General features: G+C 37.8%; 1 protein-coding gene across 2 annotated transcripts in view; it reads right to left on the bottom strand.

The window, feature by feature from the left end:
• LOC148038540 (MADS-box protein GGM13-like) overlaps nucleotides 1-20,688 on the bottom strand; it is a 102,569-nt gene extending 81,881 nt beyond the window's left edge. The window contains exons 1-2 of one of the 2 annotated variants that reach the window (XM_087673251.1): nucleotides 19,237-20,688; nucleotides 18,887-19,120 (exon numbers count right to left, since the gene is read on the bottom strand). In XM_087673251.1, coding sequence (XP_087529377.1) covers nucleotides 18,887-19,068 — 182 coding nt within the window. In that variant the 5' untranslated portion in view covers nucleotides 19,069-19,120; nucleotides 19,237-20,688. The remainder of the gene's footprint in view (nucleotides 1-18,886; nucleotides 19,121-19,236) is intronic. The other variant, XM_087673246.1, reaches the window with a different exon arrangement.
• Nucleotides 20,689-20,904: the final 216 nt, after the last annotated feature.

Raw genomic sequence — 20,904 nt, forward strand, 5'->3', positions numbered from 1 at the left:
CACTTTCTATAATAGCAAATACTAAACTTCCTCAAATATGTAGGGTGGATAAGGGGTTTCTTTATAGGGAAATTTTTCTTAATAGTGGATGCTCCAATAGGAAAAATAAGCTTTCCTACCCTTGAAATAGAAAATTTTACATCCTATTTATTTGCCAAAGTAGTTCATAATTAAAGAGCTCTATGTAATTGCTTATTTCACATATACATGACTATTTGAAAATGTACATGCATGAAAAGTAATAGTTTGATGAAAACAAATCTTCTATTCTTTGGGAAGAAATATACAAAATTTAAAGATGCATATATGCCTAGAATCGTGATGGTCTCACAATTATGCAAAATGGGGTATATTGTTGTTTACTTACTCGTATATAACTCATCTATGCTTTGGTCATACATATGATTTTCGATGAGGGTCTAATAAGTGATCCGCACTAAAGAAATATGTTTTAAAATTTTCATTTTAAAAATAGCCCATTATGGCCAAATAAACTAAAAAACTTGTGCTTAGCTTACATTCTATCTCTTTAGGTGCCACAAAATCTAATATGACCAAAGATTCTAGAAGGGCTTTAAAATCTTGAGAAAGTTACTATATGTCTATTCTCTACATCATGTGCATTCAAGGTGTATTTATAAATATCCTTATCTATGAATTTTTCTTGAATAAAACATAATCATTTTCTATTCAATCTGTAAATAATCCATAAACATTATACCCTTCTGTATGTAAAAATTGTATAAAAATGATATTTTAAGAATACCTTATTTTGAACCCACGTGATGCATAAATATATTCATGAGTAACTTACCTGATTTTAAAATGAAAGACAAAGGGTTCAAAAACACACAACATATATTTATAATTCCAATACATCTAATACGATTTGTCTGATCACATCTCATCCAAACTATTTGACTATTTTAAAGTGCATACGGGTTACTTTTTGGGGTAGTGATAGGTGTTAACTAAGCATCCTCTCCTACAACACACATGCACACACCCCAATCTCTAAATCACACACACTCTCTCTCTCTCTCTCTCTCTCTCTCTCTCTCTCTCTCTCTCTCTCTCTCTCTCTCTCTCTCTCTCCGAGGCAATGTATTATCTTCCTCTCTTTCCCTCACTAATTTCAAACTATAATTTCAAGCTTAAATTTCAAGCTCTCTACTCTCAAACTCTCGCTCCTCAAGTTCTCTACCCCCAAGCTCTCATTCACCCTATCTTCGCCATACCTCCACTCTAGCTCTACATCCTCTCTATCCTCACTCTCTCCATATGTGAACTCCTGGTATACAAACTCTAAACATTTGAATTGCGTTATTTTTAGTTTTCATTGGACATAGGTCCCCAACTATTTTTAGTCCAATTAGTACTGCACCAGTATCACATAGTACTAAAGGCTATTAGACATGACAACCATGCTTGTGAAGAACACAATAGTGTAATCTTTTTGTTTTGTTCTTTAGCCATTCCAAAGAATGTTCAAGAAAGAAAGCTACAAGTGGAAGGAAGCTGCAATCAATGTATTTCTCTCTCTTTCATCCTTTCATTTGGAAATGTGCATATGGTTTCTAACTTTATGTATTTATATTTTATTTAATCTATATTTATTTGTTTACTTTTAGTATTATTGTAATGGTTGCATGAAGAGTAGTACTATAATCCAGTTTAAATGCATGAAGAGTACTACTACAATCGGGTTTAAATGCATGTTTATCACAATAGCATGTAGTTGTATTTCAATTAGCTATGCTAATAAACATGCTTAAATGTGTACCAAAATCTTATAGTGCTTTGTTCTATATGCACAAGCTTGTAGTACTCTATTGCTTTGTGTCGAGGTCTATAGTATTCTATATGTGTTCTTTGTCTATGTATAGTTTACTACATATTGCTATTGTGTGCAAAATATGTTCTATGCAAAGTATTCCCCACAAAGTACTAGTATAGTAGGACTGCATTTAAACACACATTTAACTATGTGATTATAGTTCAATTGGCTCCATTCATAAATGCACTTATAAATGCAATAAAAATGTAATCGTCCACAACTTGGGCTTCCTACGAAACTACCCATACATGTACCAACAAGCCATGTGTGCTAAGGATGCATTTTTTGTGGTTATAGGTTATATTGGCTCTCTCTATTGCAAGCTTAGCTAAATCTATCTTTTAATGTAACTCTATTTTTACTTAGCATGCACAAGCTTTTTTGTAACTCAAGCCAAATCTAACTTCAAAATGTATGCACTTTTATGAATATATAATTCACAATTTTTTCCTACATCACTTTGTTGGTTTTGAGTTTCATTGTTGCATTTTGGCATGGTTGATGCGAATAATTAAAGAAAAAAAATTAGAGAGCTACTAGCTGAAAAATTGCAAGTCCAAATGAAGCTACAATTTTGCAACTAGCAAAGAATGCATGCTTTGAGTATCATATGCCAATACCACTCCAACTAATAACTATAACATCATTGACCATTAGGAAAAATTTGGACTAAAAAATGGACATTTTAAGGGATTTCGCTCTCCCTCCCCCCTAAAAAATAGGGCCACGATCAAAAAATTTACAAACTCACTCCAAATTTGTTGGACCTTAGATATTTAGAATGTACTCTTTGATATCTTTTCATTGAGGTGAATGTCATATCAAGTGGTCACACCAATTTGGAATCTTTTGAAATATGAAAAATCTTACGGCGTGCTACATAATAACAAAAAGAGCTTGAAAAGTGCATTCTAAACATCCAAGATCCAACAAATTTGGGGGGTCCCCATTCTAAACATCGAAGATTCAACAAATTTGGGAGGCCCATTTTTTAGGAGAGAGTGTGCATCAAACCCCCTAAAAGGCCCATTTTTTAGTTCAAATTTTGCTTAATGTTTCCATGGAAATGGTGGCTAAGGCAAAGCCAAAATTCTACATTTATGTATCATTGTCCAAGTATTGCTAGGAATTACATACAATTATTATGTGTAATTTCTTGAGAAAAAACTAGAAAATTCAAGAGTGATAGCTATCAAATCATTAATGGTGGTCCAAAAATCATTCTTATTGGGAAGCCCATCCCCAACTTATATATGATACATGGCTTAAAAGTTTTGTTCGTACTAAGTCAATTTGATTACCTCATTAGAGTAAGTTGCAATGTCCTTTGTTAAATCATTCGTAGATCACCACATATGGAACCCTCAAAATGACTACTTTGGCACATGGGATCTCTATTTCTTCCATGTTAGGAATTGAAGGTCTTCCTAAATTGACTTCAATGGATATCAATCTCATATTTTCCAACAACCTCGAAAAATGAGATAGCCATTCCAAGTTTGGATTTATGTCATAAGGATTCTTTAAGCTCTTGTCTTCATACTAACAATATCTATTTCTCCAATAGTTTAATTGTCATCTATAAAATCATTTGCTCATAGTTGATATTGTGATATTGATGCTTGCGAAACAACCAACTTCACCACGGATGATTTTGGCATCCTCACATCATTTGGATTTGTGAATTGTGATGAATCCTATAAACTAAGGTGCTAAACATAAGCATTGCATTACATATTCTAGTGAGCATATCTTATACATATTTTAAAGCATATTTATAGATGTAGCTAACAATGCATCTAACTATAAACATGACTTTCTACAAGCATTTCAATATAATTTTCATAATGAAATTAAACAACATATACAAAGAAAAGTTTAACAACAATTGAGTAATGATTCAAATATATAGAATACTTTAGTGTTCATGCTACATACGAAAAAAGGAAGGGTTTCTTATCTTAGTTACTGCCTATGTGTAGATGGAGCAGCATTTATACATCATCATCAAACCAATCCTCCTATGCATAGAACCTTTGCCTTTAGCAAGTTCATAGAAGGATGTATAGAGGGGGGATAAAGCCCGAAATAGCAACTTTGACTTGGAGAGGATTTTGTTGATGCCACATAGTACTCGTATATCATCTTCATGAGGGTCTCCTCATGGTCCTCCATGGCATTCACTTCTCAAAAATCAAGCCCCATGTGCACTATTGAGGCATACATGACTTTAATAATGCCTAGTTCCTAGCATCTACCTTTGTACTACTCTCTTTTTTGCCCCACATGCACCAATCAAGCATGCATGATGTTAATGCGGCCTCTTATCTAGTGAGTGGCTTTGTACTATTCTATTTTTTGTAATATTCTCTTTTGGTACTATTCAAGCCAAATGATGTACTATCTTTTTCTTGCAATTCAAGCCAAATGTTAGCTTCAAATATCTATATAGATGAAAATCAAAATTTGGGTTTTTTAAAAATATCATATGAATGAAATTGTGAAATTTATTGTTACATCTTTTTGGTGGCTGATGTGAATATTGTTACATGTTAATGTCATACAAGGATGTATATTGCTATATATTGTTACATTGTGAAATTTATTGTTACATCGTGATATATCATAGAGATATCATGCAAGGATACATAAAGGGGGATAGACTGCGAATTAGCAATTCAAAGTGTTTCATTGATGCCACATACTAATACATTATCTCCATGAGGGGCTCCTTGTGCTCCTCCATGAAATTCACTTCTCAAAGAGCGAGTCCCATGTGCACGAGTGAGGCATGTACGATGTTAATGATGCCTACTGCCTAGTGCATGCCTTTGTACCATTCTCTTTTTTGGCCCACATGCAGCAACAAGGCATGTACAATGCTAATATTGCCTCTTGTTTAGCACATGACTATGTACTATCTACCATGAGGACATGAAATTTTTGATTAAGATTTAATCAAATGTGCATGTGTAACTTGCACATGTGATGTGCAATTTAGTTATTTCACAATGTAAGGCCAAGGACCCTAAGATGTCAGTGGTTGTCAAAGAAAAAAGTTGTAATATTTTTTTATAGATACTAAGTAGTGCTTGGTGTCAAAAATTGGCAAAGTTCACCTAAATTAGCCTTAAAGTATCAATGTGGTGACACTAGGGATAGGGTATGAATGTTTTTTTGGAGTAAGAAGTAAAATTTAAATTAATGTTCTAAAAATTAATTTAATACTGTTCAAAAATGTTGAAAAATGGATTAAGAAGGCCACCACTTGGCAAAACTTGCCCATACAAGTGGAAAGAACGTTGTTGGAGGCTAACAGAGAGTCATTTCAACTTGAGGAGAGATTGAAGGAAGAGAGAAAGTTAGCCCAACTATAGGTACCTGCTATGGAAGTTGCTACAACCATTGAAAGGGGAATTTGAGCAAGTGACAACTGAGCAACAGTCCCCAAAAGCTAGGATAGTAGTGGAGCTCACATGCTAGTATTTTTGCCACTCCTTAGGGCATGTGGCAACATTGTGAGCCCCTCTTACAGGTTGATTTGCACTGAATCAGCCTCAAACAAAAAGGTAACAACTCACTTTTTTGTAAAACTCTATACTCTATGGAATACAACTTATAATTTGTGCCTTAAGATTAAGTTAATTATGTGGCTATAGTTTTTAATAGCAATTAACTCAAAATTTCAAGTCTCCATGTATCTCATCTAGAATTTGCATCATGGATAGTTTTCTCAACTTTTGAAATTTACTATTTGCATTGTCTCATATATTTTATATCATGGCGTGGAATTTCATATCTATAAATTACTTGTAGTTAGCAAACGTGAAACATTTGTGGGCACCTAGAGCATACACAAAGGTTATGAGTGTAAACAATTGTATCTTAATTTAAAGATAGTGGGTTCTTTGCAACCTTTTCTCACGATGAAACTTTGAAATCTCTCTCTTCTTAGCATTCTCTCTTATCCTCTCGCCATTTCTCATCTTCCCTCCACAAATTTCAATAGTTCCAACAATTGGAGTGGGCCAACAATTGGAGATGAAGATTCTGAAGAATCTTTTATATAAACCCTAACTTACAACATAAATTAAAGTTTGACAACCACCTTGAGAGATTTGCTCACACTTCCAAGACTAGGGTTTCAAATTCAACAACTGAAATTAAGGAACTTTAGGAAATTTAAGAGACCACCTAAACAATTTGATTTGGGAATGGATTTCTCACCTAAGGAGCATGATGAAGGCCAATTCTTTGAGCAAACCAAGGAAAAACTTGGCTCGAAAGCTTATTGACATTTATGATGATAAGAGACAATTAGAGAGTGAAAGAGACTTAAGAAATATCAGTGTATTCCATTCATATTCCGACACGAGATAAAGAAATGCCATAAAGGGCACCAATTTTGGGGCTAACAAGCTTTCCATTGTCCAAGATTAAGTGTCATTGGTGGTGATACTAGGAATAGGGTATAAATTAATTATTTAATGTCAATCCAAGGGCTAATGAATGCTTGGGAATACTTGGGTGATAAATTGGCCTTGCCAATTTAATTGTTGACTGGATAGAGTATAAAGAAGGCTATTGGAGGCTAAGAGAGGGTCAATCTAGATTGGGGTAAGACTAAAGGAAGAGAGAGAAATTCTACCCAACTATGAGGACATAGGAGGAGCCATTGGAAAGGGCATTTGCTAAAACCAACTTTCCCTCTTAGAGAGGGTGGTAAAACGTGATCAAGCACTTAATTACAACAATTCAAAAATAAACATAAACTAAAATGCATACTTTATCATAACATTCTTGGACATTGGACTCTCTATTGGCCACAAAACTAGTGTCCCTTGCAGTATTTCTTTCATTTGTATTACTATTGAATAGAGGACAATTGAGATTTCATTATCTCCCCCATTGATCCAAAAGCCCCTTGCTATCACAATCAATCAACAAGCAATTCGACCCAATTTTCCTTAATCTTCACCTAGGACTTGTATAAACTGGACTACAAAGTAGCCCAATATTACCCCAAATAAAATGAGATGGGCTAGCATATGAAATCTTTGATAATTCATTGAATTTCACGTGCTGATTTTAGTGAATGATGCCTTCATCTATTGGAACATGTCCCAGTTTGACTACTAAACCCTAATTCCTACAAAGAATTAAGATTTACATCAAAATTCTCATTGTTGTCTAACAAATCTGGTTACGAAACTCTTCAATTGGCAGAAAAATGCTGAGATACTTTGAGAATGGACTAGAGAAGGTGACAGATATTAAAATGAGCGAGAAAAACGAGCTTCCTTACGGAAGAAACCCCAAATCTGATTATTGCCTGGTCAAATCACTAATTAATGCTATTGCATGTTGCCCTGATGCCTCTCAAATGGCATTGCATGTTCATAATTTCTGTCCTTTGTAATTTTTGGAGCATTAAATACTATCATCTAATTCGTAAGGCCTCTTGATAGTTATCTCCTATAGCAAATGACTAATTTTTTGCCTTGAAACTAATCAACAGCACACACACACACACTCTCTCTCTCTCTCTCCCTCTCTCTCTCTCTCTCTCTCTCTCTCTCTCTCAATGGACTGAATGAGTCTCCCTCAACCCCAAATAGCCTTCTCAACCATTGCATGGGCATTTCTACTAAGTAGCAACCCTCTGATCTCATTTTCTAGCAATTTTCAACCAATTGATTAATTTAGAAAATGAATTTCAATCCATTTGATTCTACCCAAAACTAATTGTGGACATCCACAATTTGGTTGGGTAGGTCATTTTCAACTCCAAGTGGTCCCCGGCCTTAATTGATCCTTGGATTAAAATTAATTAATTAATTATTGCTTAGTCTCTAATATCACCGCTAACACTTAATGGCCAATTCATTATCCTGGGGCTAAATTTAAAAACAATTGATATCCAAACCCTAGCTAGCATAAGTTGTCACAACTTTTGCCTTAAGCATCCACTACTTCCTCAAGGCCCTTAATCTATTACCATGAAATAATTGCCATGTGCATCCCACATGTCTTAAAAATTTGATCAAATGTCCTAGTAAGAGCAAAGCATCTAAAAAATTTCACATCCTCATAACATTTGCTCCAAAAATTGCAAAGGAGAGCAAATTTCATGTACCCATAACATTTGCCTATTCATAAATGCTATCTTGAGAAGCTGGCGATAATAGTTTCGTCTCTCCCTAAAGCATATGACTAACATTTTGAATACTTGTAGGGATTGGATTGTAGTGAATTTGTCTCACATAATAGGGCAACAACAAATTTCAACATTTTCTCGCAATGAAACTCTCTCTCTCTCTCTCTCTCTCTCTCTCTCTCTCTCTCTCTCTCTCTCTCCAACCATTTCTCATCTTTCCTCAGCAAATTCTAGCAGTCTAACCATTGGAGCTGTAGATTTTGAAGAATCGTTGTTATGAAACGTAATTCACAATAGAAATTAGAGTTTGATAGATATCTCAAGAAGTATGCACAAATTTTTAGGCCTAGAGCATGAATTTTAGCAATTAAAATTAAGATATTTTAGAAAAATCAAGAGGCAAACCAACCAATAGTGATTTAGGATTAATTTTTTTATCCAATGAGCACAATGAAAGCCAATACCCTAAGTAATCTAAGGGGGAAACTGGTTTGAAGGCTTACTAGTCATTTATGTCAGGCTCCAAGTAATTATGATTAGCTAAGTGTTAATACTAAGAGCTCTATATCCCAACATCTCAAAGTATCGCACATGATGTATACATGTCCATATTGAGAGAGTCAAGCTCATCACTAGTACTCTATCCTTGACATGACAACTGAAACCAGCCTTCCTTCTTGGAATGGGCGGTGATAACCTGATTTAAGAGTTAATTATAGCAATAAATAAATGCACATAAAATGAAATACACACTTTACCATAACATTCGTGGACAGTAGACACCCTGTTGGCCCCAAAATTGCCGTCCTTTGCAGTATTTCTTTAGCTTTCATTCAATTGGAAGGAGTACAACTTGAGATCCTTCAATCTCCTCCTGCTAACCAATTTCTCTTGCTGTCATAAATGTCCAGCAAGCCTTTTGGGTCATTTGCCCCTTGTTTCACTCAAGACTTCTTGTCCAATTTAACCCTTGGCTGGCCAAATGCTGCCCCAAATCAATTTGGGATGAACTGGCTCCTGGAATTCCTTAATAATCTTCAATTATTATCTACTGATTTCAGTCCCTTGAGCCTTCAATCTCTGGCACGGATCCCAAGGTGGCTTACTAAACCCTAATTTCTGTTGTAAATTAGAATTTAATGCAAAAATTACAAATCAGCCCACCAAAAATGGCTGAGATCTCCTCCGAATGGCTGAGAATGGCTAAGCATAGGCTGAAGGAGATGAGAGAATGCTGTAGAGAGAGAAAATTATGAGATTTGTCGCAAAAAATTGATACTGCTGCTCTGCTATACCAGCCCCAAACGGATGCACCAACAACAACAGGAGCATCAAAGACTGTGATCTTTAGGAGAAAGTGCATCAGTAGCAATTGCCATCTTCCCAAGGTCAAGAATATGCAATCTCCATCACCAAAACGGTCTCCAATGGCTGGGAATTGGCCCCAAAAGCTAGCAACAACAGTCCAATGCCTCTTTCCAACAGCTCCAAAATGAAAAAACGAGATTTTCCCTCTCCCTTTAGCCCTATTTAGCCTTTCCCCACTTGCATTGGAAAGTTTTGTCAAGTGGCAGCTTTCTTAATACATTTTCAGCAATTTCCAATCATTTAATTAATTTTAAAAATTAATTTAGCCCTTAATCCATGCCCAGAAAATTGACCTTACCAATCCAAAAATTAATTGGCTAGGCCATTTGCAATCCAAAGTGGTCTCATGCATTAATTGACCCTTGGACAAGCATTAATCCATTAATTAATGCCTAGTCCCTAGTGTCACCACTGACACTTAATGGCTAATTAATGGTCCTAGGGACAAGCTGACACCAAAATTCACCTAGAATCTAACAAGTGTAACTTGTTACAACTTTTGCATTTGACACCCATCTTTTTCACAGGGTCCTTGGACCTTCAACTGTGAAAAAGTAGCTTACACCTCACACGCGCAACACATGTGCACCTTTTAATTGCACATTTGATTAATCCTTTAATCAAATGTCAATTAAACATAAGCAAAGCATCAAATTTCACATCCTCGTAACAACAACTATAGAGTCTAGTTGTCACTAGCATATGTGTGTGTGTGTGTGTGTGTGTGTGTGTGTAGATAAATAAGTCGGGCTAGTAAACTAACTTGTGTTAGTTAACTATGGTTTGTTTGTATAACCTAGTACTCTTATTAGTAGTGTGTGAGACTGAAGAAAAAAGAATGGTTGGAAAACAATGGAAGACGATGAAAGCATCTAGCTCCATCTCTACTTGCTCTATCTCTATTGCATTCAACAACCTTCTTCACACTTGAATGGGCAAGTTTCATCAACAACCTTCATGATTCATTTTCAAGTAATTTCAACATTATCAAATTAACTTTTAGAATATTAATTCTAAAAATTAACTTAATAATTATTTATTACTTGAAAAAAAATATAACCAACCAACAAATTTATTTGCTAGGCCAATAATGAACAACCCTTGAGCCATGGTCTCATATCCCTAATCCTCATAAAAATGGTTGTACATTTTTCATGATGGTTGTGATTTCATATGACTATGAAAAGGTCACTAAGGCTTCAATGCATAATTTAAACACCCAATCTCTTCTTACACATTTTGGTGTAGGAAAAGAAAGAAACACTCATCTAAAGGTCTCCAAAAGCACTCAATTCAATAACCTATCTTCACTGCCACCGGATCCATGTCACAACTCAAAGATTGAAAAAAGAAGGATGCAAGGCATTGACCTAGTCGAGTTGTTCAAAGTAATGGAAGAGAATGATTCATCCCTTGTCGACTACATAGTCTACCAAACTGAGAAATTACACTTACTTTCTACTGAGAATGATAATCTTATGAGTGATCAATTCACCATTTATTTGACTTTCTTACTCAAGAGCCAAGCATTTATCTCTAATTTCCATTGTTCTTTAACTCTTTCATTATCCTAAGAATGGTCCTCCATCTTCTTCCCTTCTAGTTCTCCCTTTAATCCATTTTGATATACTTAACCTAGTAAGATCCTTAATGGCACCATAAATTCTCAAGTAAAGAAACCCCCAATTCAAATTCTCCATCCTTTTCTATATATTATTTTCTCAAGCATTCTATATTATCATTAAGGAAACTTTTGCTAACTTCATTGGAGGACGATAACTTGGACACTCACCTAATACTACTTACATTGAGTGGATACCAAGTTGGAATAATGTAGTGGCTTCCTCAAAAAGGGGAAATTTCAAAGGTTATAGAAATGCTTGTGATCATACAAATGATTGTACTCCTCAAATGTCACCTTGTGATTATACAAATGATTGTACTCCTCAAATGTCACCTTGCATTGTCCCACCAACTACTAGGTATCAATGCTGATAGACTCGCCTTGTTTCACCTCATAACCCATGCCTATTCACAGAGTTCAAAACATGTATTGTGAGGTTGAAAACACGATAGACACTTGAACTAGAGACATGCATAATAGAGCGAAAATCTTCTATTACACTCTTAATTCATGTAATTTTCTTGAATCTAATGCTTGTGGAATCCCCTCTTCTACCTATTTCACCAGCATACCATCCTATATCTCTCCTCTTTACTTGAGCTCATCTAGCCTCCTATGTTTTACATTACAATCATAATCCTACTCTTTCCTATTTATAAGTTGCAAACTTGTTCCATAGCGACTTACTATTCTCTCAAACCATCTCTTGTGGCTTATCCCTACACTTTATTTCCACTCACTTGCTATTAGCACAATAGATACATTTTCTAAGTACTTCTTTTTACATATTATCATTCTGTCTACTTTTGACATAATGATTCTTTAGCTACCTCTCATCTATTCCTACTTGATCATCCTCCATGAATCTTACACATCTTGCCTTGCAACTCATCCTGTAGACCACCTCTTCATGAAACTTTATCTCCTCATCAACTAAAACCCTAACCTCATTTCCACACTAATATTTATTAGCACACTTCAAAACAAAGAACTAAGTGTAACTTCGGCAATTCCAAGGGAAAGCTTCCCCCCTACAATCACCAATTCACTCTTGCTTCTCTTATTGCCAATATACTTTATTGAAGATCTTTGTATTGTAGAAGAATTTCCCCCTACCCTCTGGACGGAGGGATATATTATAGACATAAATCATTATGGCCTCGCCCTTTTTTTATTCCTTTAAGGGTGAATATAAGGTTAGTCAATCATCCAAAGAAAAAGAGGAAGCTATTACCTATTTTCATCACTTTATTCTTCATAGTTGATACCATGAAAATATAAGTTGTGCCATGATAAATTCAATCTGACATTCATGCCAATGAGGAAAAGGCTCAGAAAAGACAAGTTACCCTTAATCCCTTGGAAATATGAGACTTCCCAGATCTAAGTTCCTTCTAGATCTATTTTCCCTTTTACTTCAATACATCAACTAGTAAGCATGTTGTTACTTACTTTCACAACTATAATATTACATAATGTGAGCATATAATGTCCATCAAATACTTGTATTTCATGAACACATGGTCTTTTAAGAAACAACCATTAATGAGCAAGGAAGAAAGAAACCTCCGTATTGGAGGCAAAGCTTATTATCGCATGTCCATAAGGCACATAATACAACTTGAATAGATATGAGAAGACATAAGAAGATTTATTCAAGACCAAATGTTCAAATAAACTATCAATGCTTGCATATTTAATCATAGATAGTCATGTAATGCAACATAATAGGTCGTTACACATTTTATGCTCTATTAAGCAACCAACTATGAATGTTATCAAGAAACACGGATCTAGAGCTAGTTAGCTATGGTGGACACTGATCATAGAACCGAAACATGATAAAGAGAAGAGATTGTAACTCAAGTGAATTAGGTTCCAAGATAGATTAGCTTGGACTCATAAACACAATCTTGAGTTACTCAAACTGAAAGTACCATTCCATTGAAATGAGTGTCAAGTACATGCATTTATAGCTTTTTGGATAGTACCACTTTTCCTCTCTGTGCTTATGGGATTTGGACATCTCCTCCTAGAGCTTCTAGAGTATACATCTTTGTCATCTCTCTCATACAAAGCCACTTATGGGAAAGCCTCTTTTGGACACACATATCAAGCATCATTTGCTATTCTCAACACCCCCCCCCCCCCCCTCAAATGATGAGTCTCTATCCTTGCTGGCTTTTGCCCCCCCTACATGATGACATGGCCCAGGAGACTAGCTCTTTGGCAGCCTAGTTAAGTTAAGGCTTGAAACTTTACATTTTGGTAAGGGTTTTTACATCCACTATGAGAAAAACATGATCCACCAAGGGAATACAAAAATTTCTTTATCTTCTACATGCTTCTTTGGCATTCTTGGTAACATCCTTCTTGGTCTTCATGCTCTTTTTCTTTGTTGTAATCATAGTCCCCTTTGTTGACACATGGTACTTCTCTTTTTGCTTTAATCTTCTTAGCATGATCTTTGTGATTGCATGGCTTTGACTTGACAAGCTCTTTTTGGTATTCATGACATAAATCTTGAGATACAAAGCTTTGGGATACATGATTTTTGGGAATTTATTTGGCTCAATAGATAGACAAGCATTTATAGAATCGAACTTGACATAGGATTTGACATCTGGCTTTTGTGCATAGTACAAGCCAATCATTTTTGATGCGGGAAGCTCTTACTGATTGGCGTTTTCTACTCAATGGCAGTGTCTAATTCCTTTTACAAAATGCTTTGACAAATATTGGAATGGATGTGCAGTGCTAGTCTCAATAGACATTTGATGACATAGATGCTCAATGAGTTTTTGCAAGGATTCAAGCACTTTTTATGTGCGTGTAAACAAGAGAATCAATTTGAGTGTGTATGAAAGTAAAGCTTAGTGTGAGAAATGATTGGTGTGAAGAGGCTTTAGTGATAAGGATTTTCAAACCTTAGATAAAATAAAAGGAAATGATAATGAGAGTAATCGTGATGAATAGAGATGGCCACCAACAAAAAGTACACAATTTCAAACAGGTCCAGATTCTAGCAACGACTGTGAAGAGAGCTCCTCCAACACCAAGTGATGATCTGTAGAGCTTTACATTCTCTCTTCTTTGTCTCCTCTTTAACTCATCTTCTCTTCTCTATCTCTGTTTTGCAAACAAAAGCATACCTTCTTGGCCATGCCTCCGCCTGTCAGAGCAACACGCTGCCTGCCTCCTGGCCTCTCATGCTTTCTCTGTTCCAAGCCAAAAGTTCTTCCGCAGCCTTACTACGTCCTTGTGTGCAGAGTATTCTACAGAGGAGCTAGACGCTACTTCAGAGGAGGAGGGATCTGATTCCATGGGAAGCTCCGATATGCCTTCTTTCTCTTTTGACCTTTCCTCTTGATGCCTTGATGACACATGAGCCATAGCTAAATCTGAAAATCCTCCTGTTCTAGATTCTTTGAATCCACATTAGACACTCAACCTTGAGGAAAATTGGTTTGCAAGGAAAACAACCAGTCCAGATCAATTGAGCTTGTGGCAAGCCTCGATGTCAAGATTGTAATGTAGAATTGGTATAGATAACTCTTCCTTGGACTCCCTTGATGACAAAGACGAAAGGCTGTAGATTTTTTCTAGGTAGTCGGCCTCTTCCTTGGCCACAGGTGGCCTAAGATATGGATATGGCACAGGGCCTTAAGATAGGTTCAACTCCTACTATCCATTTACATTAGAATACGACTAACTAATGACCCTAGAACTAGCTCGCCATGGCTCTGATACCATGTCAAGAAACACGGATATAAAGCTAGTTGGCTATGGTGGACACAGATCATCGAACCGAAACATGATAAAGAGAAGAGATTGTAACTCAAGTGAATTAGGTTCCAAGATAGATTAGCTTGGACTCATAAACACAATCTTGAGTGACTCAAACTGAAAGTACCATTCCATTGAAATGAGTGTCAAGCACATGCATTTATAGATTTTTGGATAGTACCACTTTTCCTCTCTGTGCTTATGGGATTTTGGACATCTCTTCCTAGAGCTTCTAGAGCATACATCTTTGTCATATCTATTATACAAAGCCACTTATAGGCAAGCCTCTTTTGGGCACACATATCAAGCATCATTTGCTATTCTCAACAAATGTTAGCATGTCTCATTTTAAAGTGGAGGATACAACTGGTTGAACAATGTGAGGATCTTGAGCCTTATTCTAGCACAAATTTGCTATCAATGATACAAAAGGCATACAAACAGGATCAAGCCAAATTATTTAGAGTGCCAAGGATACCAAGAATGATACTTATTCAAAAAATCCTAGTGATAATACAAGGCTCCCTTACACATTGATGGTATTGAACCATTATACATTGAAACATTATATGTACGCATACATGGCTTATGCATTAAGGATTTGTATGCATGAGTTATGGATCATGCATTGAGGGCTTAAACCACATGAGTAGCAATTCCATGTATTAAGGCTCACATTATAGGATTTTGTAGGCTTGATCTTTTGCAATTATGTTTTTTACAAGCTATTACATTAGCCTTTATATAATTAGTTGCTTACATGACTAAACATACATTTTATACCCATTACTTGAGTGTCTTCTTCTTCATGGTTTTCTTCTTCTTTCACACTTGCTAGGTAGACCTTCTATGACATTTTCCTGACATGACAAAAAATTCAATGTGTCTCATTCTTCTATAGAAGTCACAGACAATGTTTTTTTTTCCTTTGTACTTTTACTGACATAGAGAGTATGTTCTTCCTTTGAAGTGTGTGCTTCTTCTTTACCTTTGAGCTTTTGCTCTTCTTCTATGAGTGATGCTTTGATATCTACCAACTTTGTGGTGGAGACAGTACCAAATTCTAGATGAAGACTCGAATGCATGTCTTCTTCCATTTTTAAGTTAATCCCTACAAGTTGAGTTAGCAAACTTTCCATATAATTAAGGTGAGTTTCAAGGGATATATTAGCCTTCATATCCAACCTAAAAACTCAATCAACAATCCATATTCTGAGAATTTAGATTGGGCACCAAATAGTGTGTCCAATTGTTTCCAAGTGGCACGAGATATATCACACGTATCTACATGGTGCATATAACTATCATCAAGCTCAAGATTGATGATTGTTTGGGCCTTGTCATCATTCTTTTACTGTACTACTGCAAGAGCAGCATCTCTGGGTCTCTTCTCTTGGCCACTGGTTATTAACCAAAGTTCCTTCTTCATCAAAATCAACTTAATCCTTGTCTGCCAAGTGTAAAACCGTGTTTCTTTGAAGTGGCATGAAGATGAATCTTTCCCCATACTAGATGGCAAGATCAATAGCACATCAGCACCAAAGATCTCAGATCAGACCAACAAATGAGTTGCTTGGATGTGTCAAGAGACACAAGTGCCAAACAAGAAGCAAGTATCAAAAGATACTACGCTTATTAAGCTTGATATTGAACTTTGATGGTTGAATATTCCCCTCCTTACTGATTTGATATAGCAATCTTATTGGAACTTCAATGGTATAGTGGGTTAGAGTGACAGTGGGGTGATTGAACTAAGAAATGTGAGAAGATAGAATAAAATTTGTTAGGAGAGAGCCCATAGCATTACCTTCAAAAGCCCTAAGGTCGCAAGATGAATTGCAAAGCATACTATCAACGAGAGCTATGCGATCAATTAGGGTGCAATTTGAACAACGAACTGAAAAAGGCATAATGCTCGGCTACCAAGGGCTCAATATACAAGTGTGAGAAAATAGAAAGTTTACCCTTGAGCAAAGCAGGTCTCTAAAAGAAAACTTATTGAGATATGGCCTCGATGAGGAGATCTAAGTACTCCAACACAAGTAGGTTCTACTAGCTATGTACATAAAGAAGAGTAAAGTGAAGATGGAGTGAGGAGATGAAGTCATCTACTCATATTGAGAAACACAAATCCTTGAGCAAGGTTTAGCTATGGAGGACGGAAGTCAATCACAAGAAACATCATGACTCAAACTAGACACACTGACTGTTACTCAAGTGAATTAGGTTCCAAGATAAAATAGCTTGGACTCATAAACACAATGTTGAGTAGACATAGACAAGATTGAAAGTACAAAGTAATATAACTTTGCATTCAAATGATAGTTAAGTACATTGCTTTATAGTTCCATGATGATAGTACTTTTCCACACTGTGCTTTTGGGATACATGCATCTTCTCCTAGGCTGTTGCATATCCCTTGCCCTACTGCTCTATACAAAGAGGTTGTCTTAGGAGTGTGATTGCATAAATCTCAACAATCCAAACGTCAAACAAGAAAATTGTATCTTTTATTCCCCAGGAATTCCTAAACAAGGGGTATGTTAATTAGATGTTGAAGACACATGATATAGCTACTTTACAAAAAACTATATATCACAATATGGTTTCCCATGCTCAAACTATTGACTGCTATTGCTTCAGACACTCTCTACAAATGCTTGTCATATAGGACTATCACCTCATTATCATAGGCATGACTCTTGATTATTAGTAATTGGAGGTATTTTTTCGATTATTTTTACTTGTAGTTACTTGAAGCTCTAATCATGCTAAAAGAGTTGTCCAACTTTCATTAAGAGTTGGGTGATTTCTTGGTATGTGAGGGCTTGACAAACCGCTTTGTTTGAATATATATTCAAATACGAATAATGACAATTTAATTGAATTCATCATCTACAACAATAACATTATACTAAAAAACTCTATGAGTGCATGTCTAACATCTATCCAATAGTCCCACCATGCTTTTGCTTCTTGATTCTCTAATCGATGTACCTAAACATCAAAATTGTTCTCACTTGTAAAACAACACTTAATATCCATTCGAGCATGACTAATAACTATCCCCATTTACAATCGAAAAGTATATGTGTGATCAACCTCCGGCCCAAGAAGACAACCTTTTACGTCTGATTAGTAAGGACATGTGTGATCAACATATGGCACAAGACTAGGAAAGACCTAGAAGGGACCATGTGGTTTGACTTTAGTTTGTGTTGTATTCTCTCTTGCCCCGGTTCTAGTCGTTCATCATACCATGTGATGTTGCCAATACACACGAATTTCCAAATACGATGGCATATGTGCTCTCAGAAGAAGTATTGATGTATCACAATTCATGCTGGAACACAATGCTACAGTCAGAGTAACCTTTTACGCAGCCACTGATGCCAAATCGTGAGAACCTCGACTTACGATGATAGCTTGCAAAAAGCCTCATGCCTAGCATAAGTGGTTTACAATTTCAGAGCGCTCAAGTCTACTACTTGATAACATGAAATATGACTTCAAGGCCGGAACCTATAATTGTCTGCACAAGATTCCATTGACGAGCATGGATCCGACTGCGACCATGAATTCTGTTTTAGGATTGGGCGATTCAAGGTTACCTCCAAGATCATAGTATGATCAGATGGACAACAATCCGGATAAACGGGCAATGAAGTCTGTTAATAGTGGGAGAAACGTCTTACTAATTGCGGTCTGGAAGCAGTCTTCTGCTGTCTAAGCTTGTACGAGCAGTCGACTGCCGAATATTACCCAATTTGTAATGCGTAACTGAGGAAGGGCCGGGCTGTGTTTTTTGGCGCTGGAAGGCTAACTACAGGACATTAAACCTCATGTCGCAGAGGAAGATAATATAGTATGAACAATTAATACGATCAACAACGGAGTGGCGGGCGAGAAGGCGGCTCTGGGGATGTCTCCCTCCCTCTCTTCCCCCCCCCCCTCTCTCTCTCTCTCTCTCTCTCTCTCTCTCTCTCTGTCTGTGCATGTACTTAACACCCACAACTAAGGAACAAGACAGAATGATCGACATTCATGAGAGCAGTTCGATACACGAGTCACACACACACACACACACATACAGAATCAGTATTAAAAGGGTTACCTGGAGCTAGCGAATTCGAACAGCTTGCCGGTGCTGGAAAAGATAATGAGGCCTACCTCGGCGTCGCACAGCACTGACAGCTCATACGCCTTCTTCAGCAGCCCCCCTCTCCTCTTTGAGAACGTCACCTGCCGGCTTGTCGAATTCTCGATCCTCCTTATATGAATCTTCCCTCGCCCCATAATTCTCGTCTCTTCCTTTCGCTATGTTCTCTCTCCGGCCTCCGCTATTTAACTGCAGTAGCAATACGCCGGTAATTAGCCACTCGACCTTTCCCCTCTCTTCAAGCATGACCTGCTTTTATAAGCAGCACCACCATATCCCCCCTCTTCTCTCTCTCTGTCTCTCACCTTGGCTGCTGCGTTTGCTCCCGATGCTAACTGCAGGGAAATGCTTTCTGCCGCAAGTCAGCTCATCGTACAAGCTCTTGGTACTGCAGCAGAGACAAAAGTGGGAACGTCCGACAGTACATACGATCAAGCATTTTTGGGGAGGAGAGAGAGGGAGGGGGGAGGGAGGGTGAAAATATGACAGAGAAAGACAAGAAGGTCTATGGCATTGATGCGGCTGTGAGATAAGAGAATGATGCAGGTAGGTAGAGAGAGAAAGGAAGAAGAAGAAGAAGAAGAAGAGGGACGAGAGAGAAAAAAAAGTCAAGTGGACAAAGCACTCGCTATAATAAGAAAGCCGTTGTTTCCGCTATCAGAAGGGGAAGGCAGCGTCATCAAACGGGGCTTGTTTTTAGTAGGATGGTCCTGGTGTGTGTCAAAGAAATGAAATATTAATGACGATGATAGTGATGATGACGCCGATGACACTAGCATGAGAACAATCGCGAGGGGATGTGGCAGGGGTCCCTCAAATGATGGGGACGATTTGAGGACGATTCGCTGAGAAGAGAGCGAAAGGGGAGAGAATGGTGGGATACTTTGAGAGATGGCAAGAGCAGAGATATGCGGATGCAGTTAACGGGGTTGGCGGGAGCGAGGGATTATTATGGATAGATTATAGAATGTTGTTATTAGCAGGGGCTGATTGATGATAGATTTTGGGAGGGAGAGAGCCGCGGGGGGGGGGGGGGAGGGGCGGTGGGCGGGGGACGCTATATCTAGCAAGGGCTGAGTCCAGATAAAGATAAAGCTACCTACACAGGAGAGTGGTTAGGGGAGGCTTGATTATAGGGAGGTAGGACTGAGTGGTGGTAGAAGGAGGAAAGGGAGGAGAAGCAGCGGCGGCAGCGGCAGCAGCAGCGAAGGAAGAAGGACAGCAGGCGGTGACGTTGTCTGTCTGCCCGAAAGATGGGGCTCGGGAAAGAGCCTCGTGTTTGTGAGCCAGAAAGAACCCGAGAGAGAGAGAAAGAGAGGTCTGCGCGCGATCTATCTTTCCCAGTAATACAGACGACTTTAGGGCTTTTCCCCTCTTTCACACACTCGCTCGCTCTCGGCCTCTCTCTCTCTCTCTCTCTGTGCGATTGATGATAGATGGCTAGATCTAGGCTCCGCCGACAATGCCAAGCGTCAGCTTCTCCGCTCTCTTTCAGACTCTCTCTCTCAGGCTCTGTTACCAATGCCATCGACCCATGCATGCCTATCACATACCCTTCATGATCCATCCATCCCTCACGCATGGCAATGCTTTCCTAAAATGGGATCCGCCTGTAAAAGAACATCATAACCGAGCCTACAGTCCTCTCCTTTCCCTTTACAGCAAAGCACCGTTCCCTCTTCTGTCTCAATCCTTCTGCAGCTTGAGTGTGTGGGAACCGGCGCCGCATCGCAAGCGGTTAGCGGACGGTCGTCCCAGGCGACCATCGTTGTCACGATTCGCCCCTGTTCATACCAGGCCGCTGTTCGCACAGTTAGACTCACTAGTGCCATTGCCGAGTAGCTCGCCCCCTCACTTTCTTCTTCTCCTGACCGACCCGCATCATCACGACGGACTTACGAATCCTGGCTTTGATTATGGTCGTTCATGCATCGGTTGCAACGTCGCTTGTCTGAAGAACAGCTGCCCTAGTC

The sequence above is a fragment of the Lygodium microphyllum genome, chromosome 3 (assembly GCF_053477565.2).
Source record: "Lygodium microphyllum isolate KBCC chromosome 3, Lygodium_microphyllum_v1.1.10, whole genome shotgun sequence".
Lineage (NCBI taxonomy): Eukaryota > Viridiplantae > Streptophyta > Polypodiopsida > Schizaeales > Lygodiaceae > Lygodium > Lygodium microphyllum.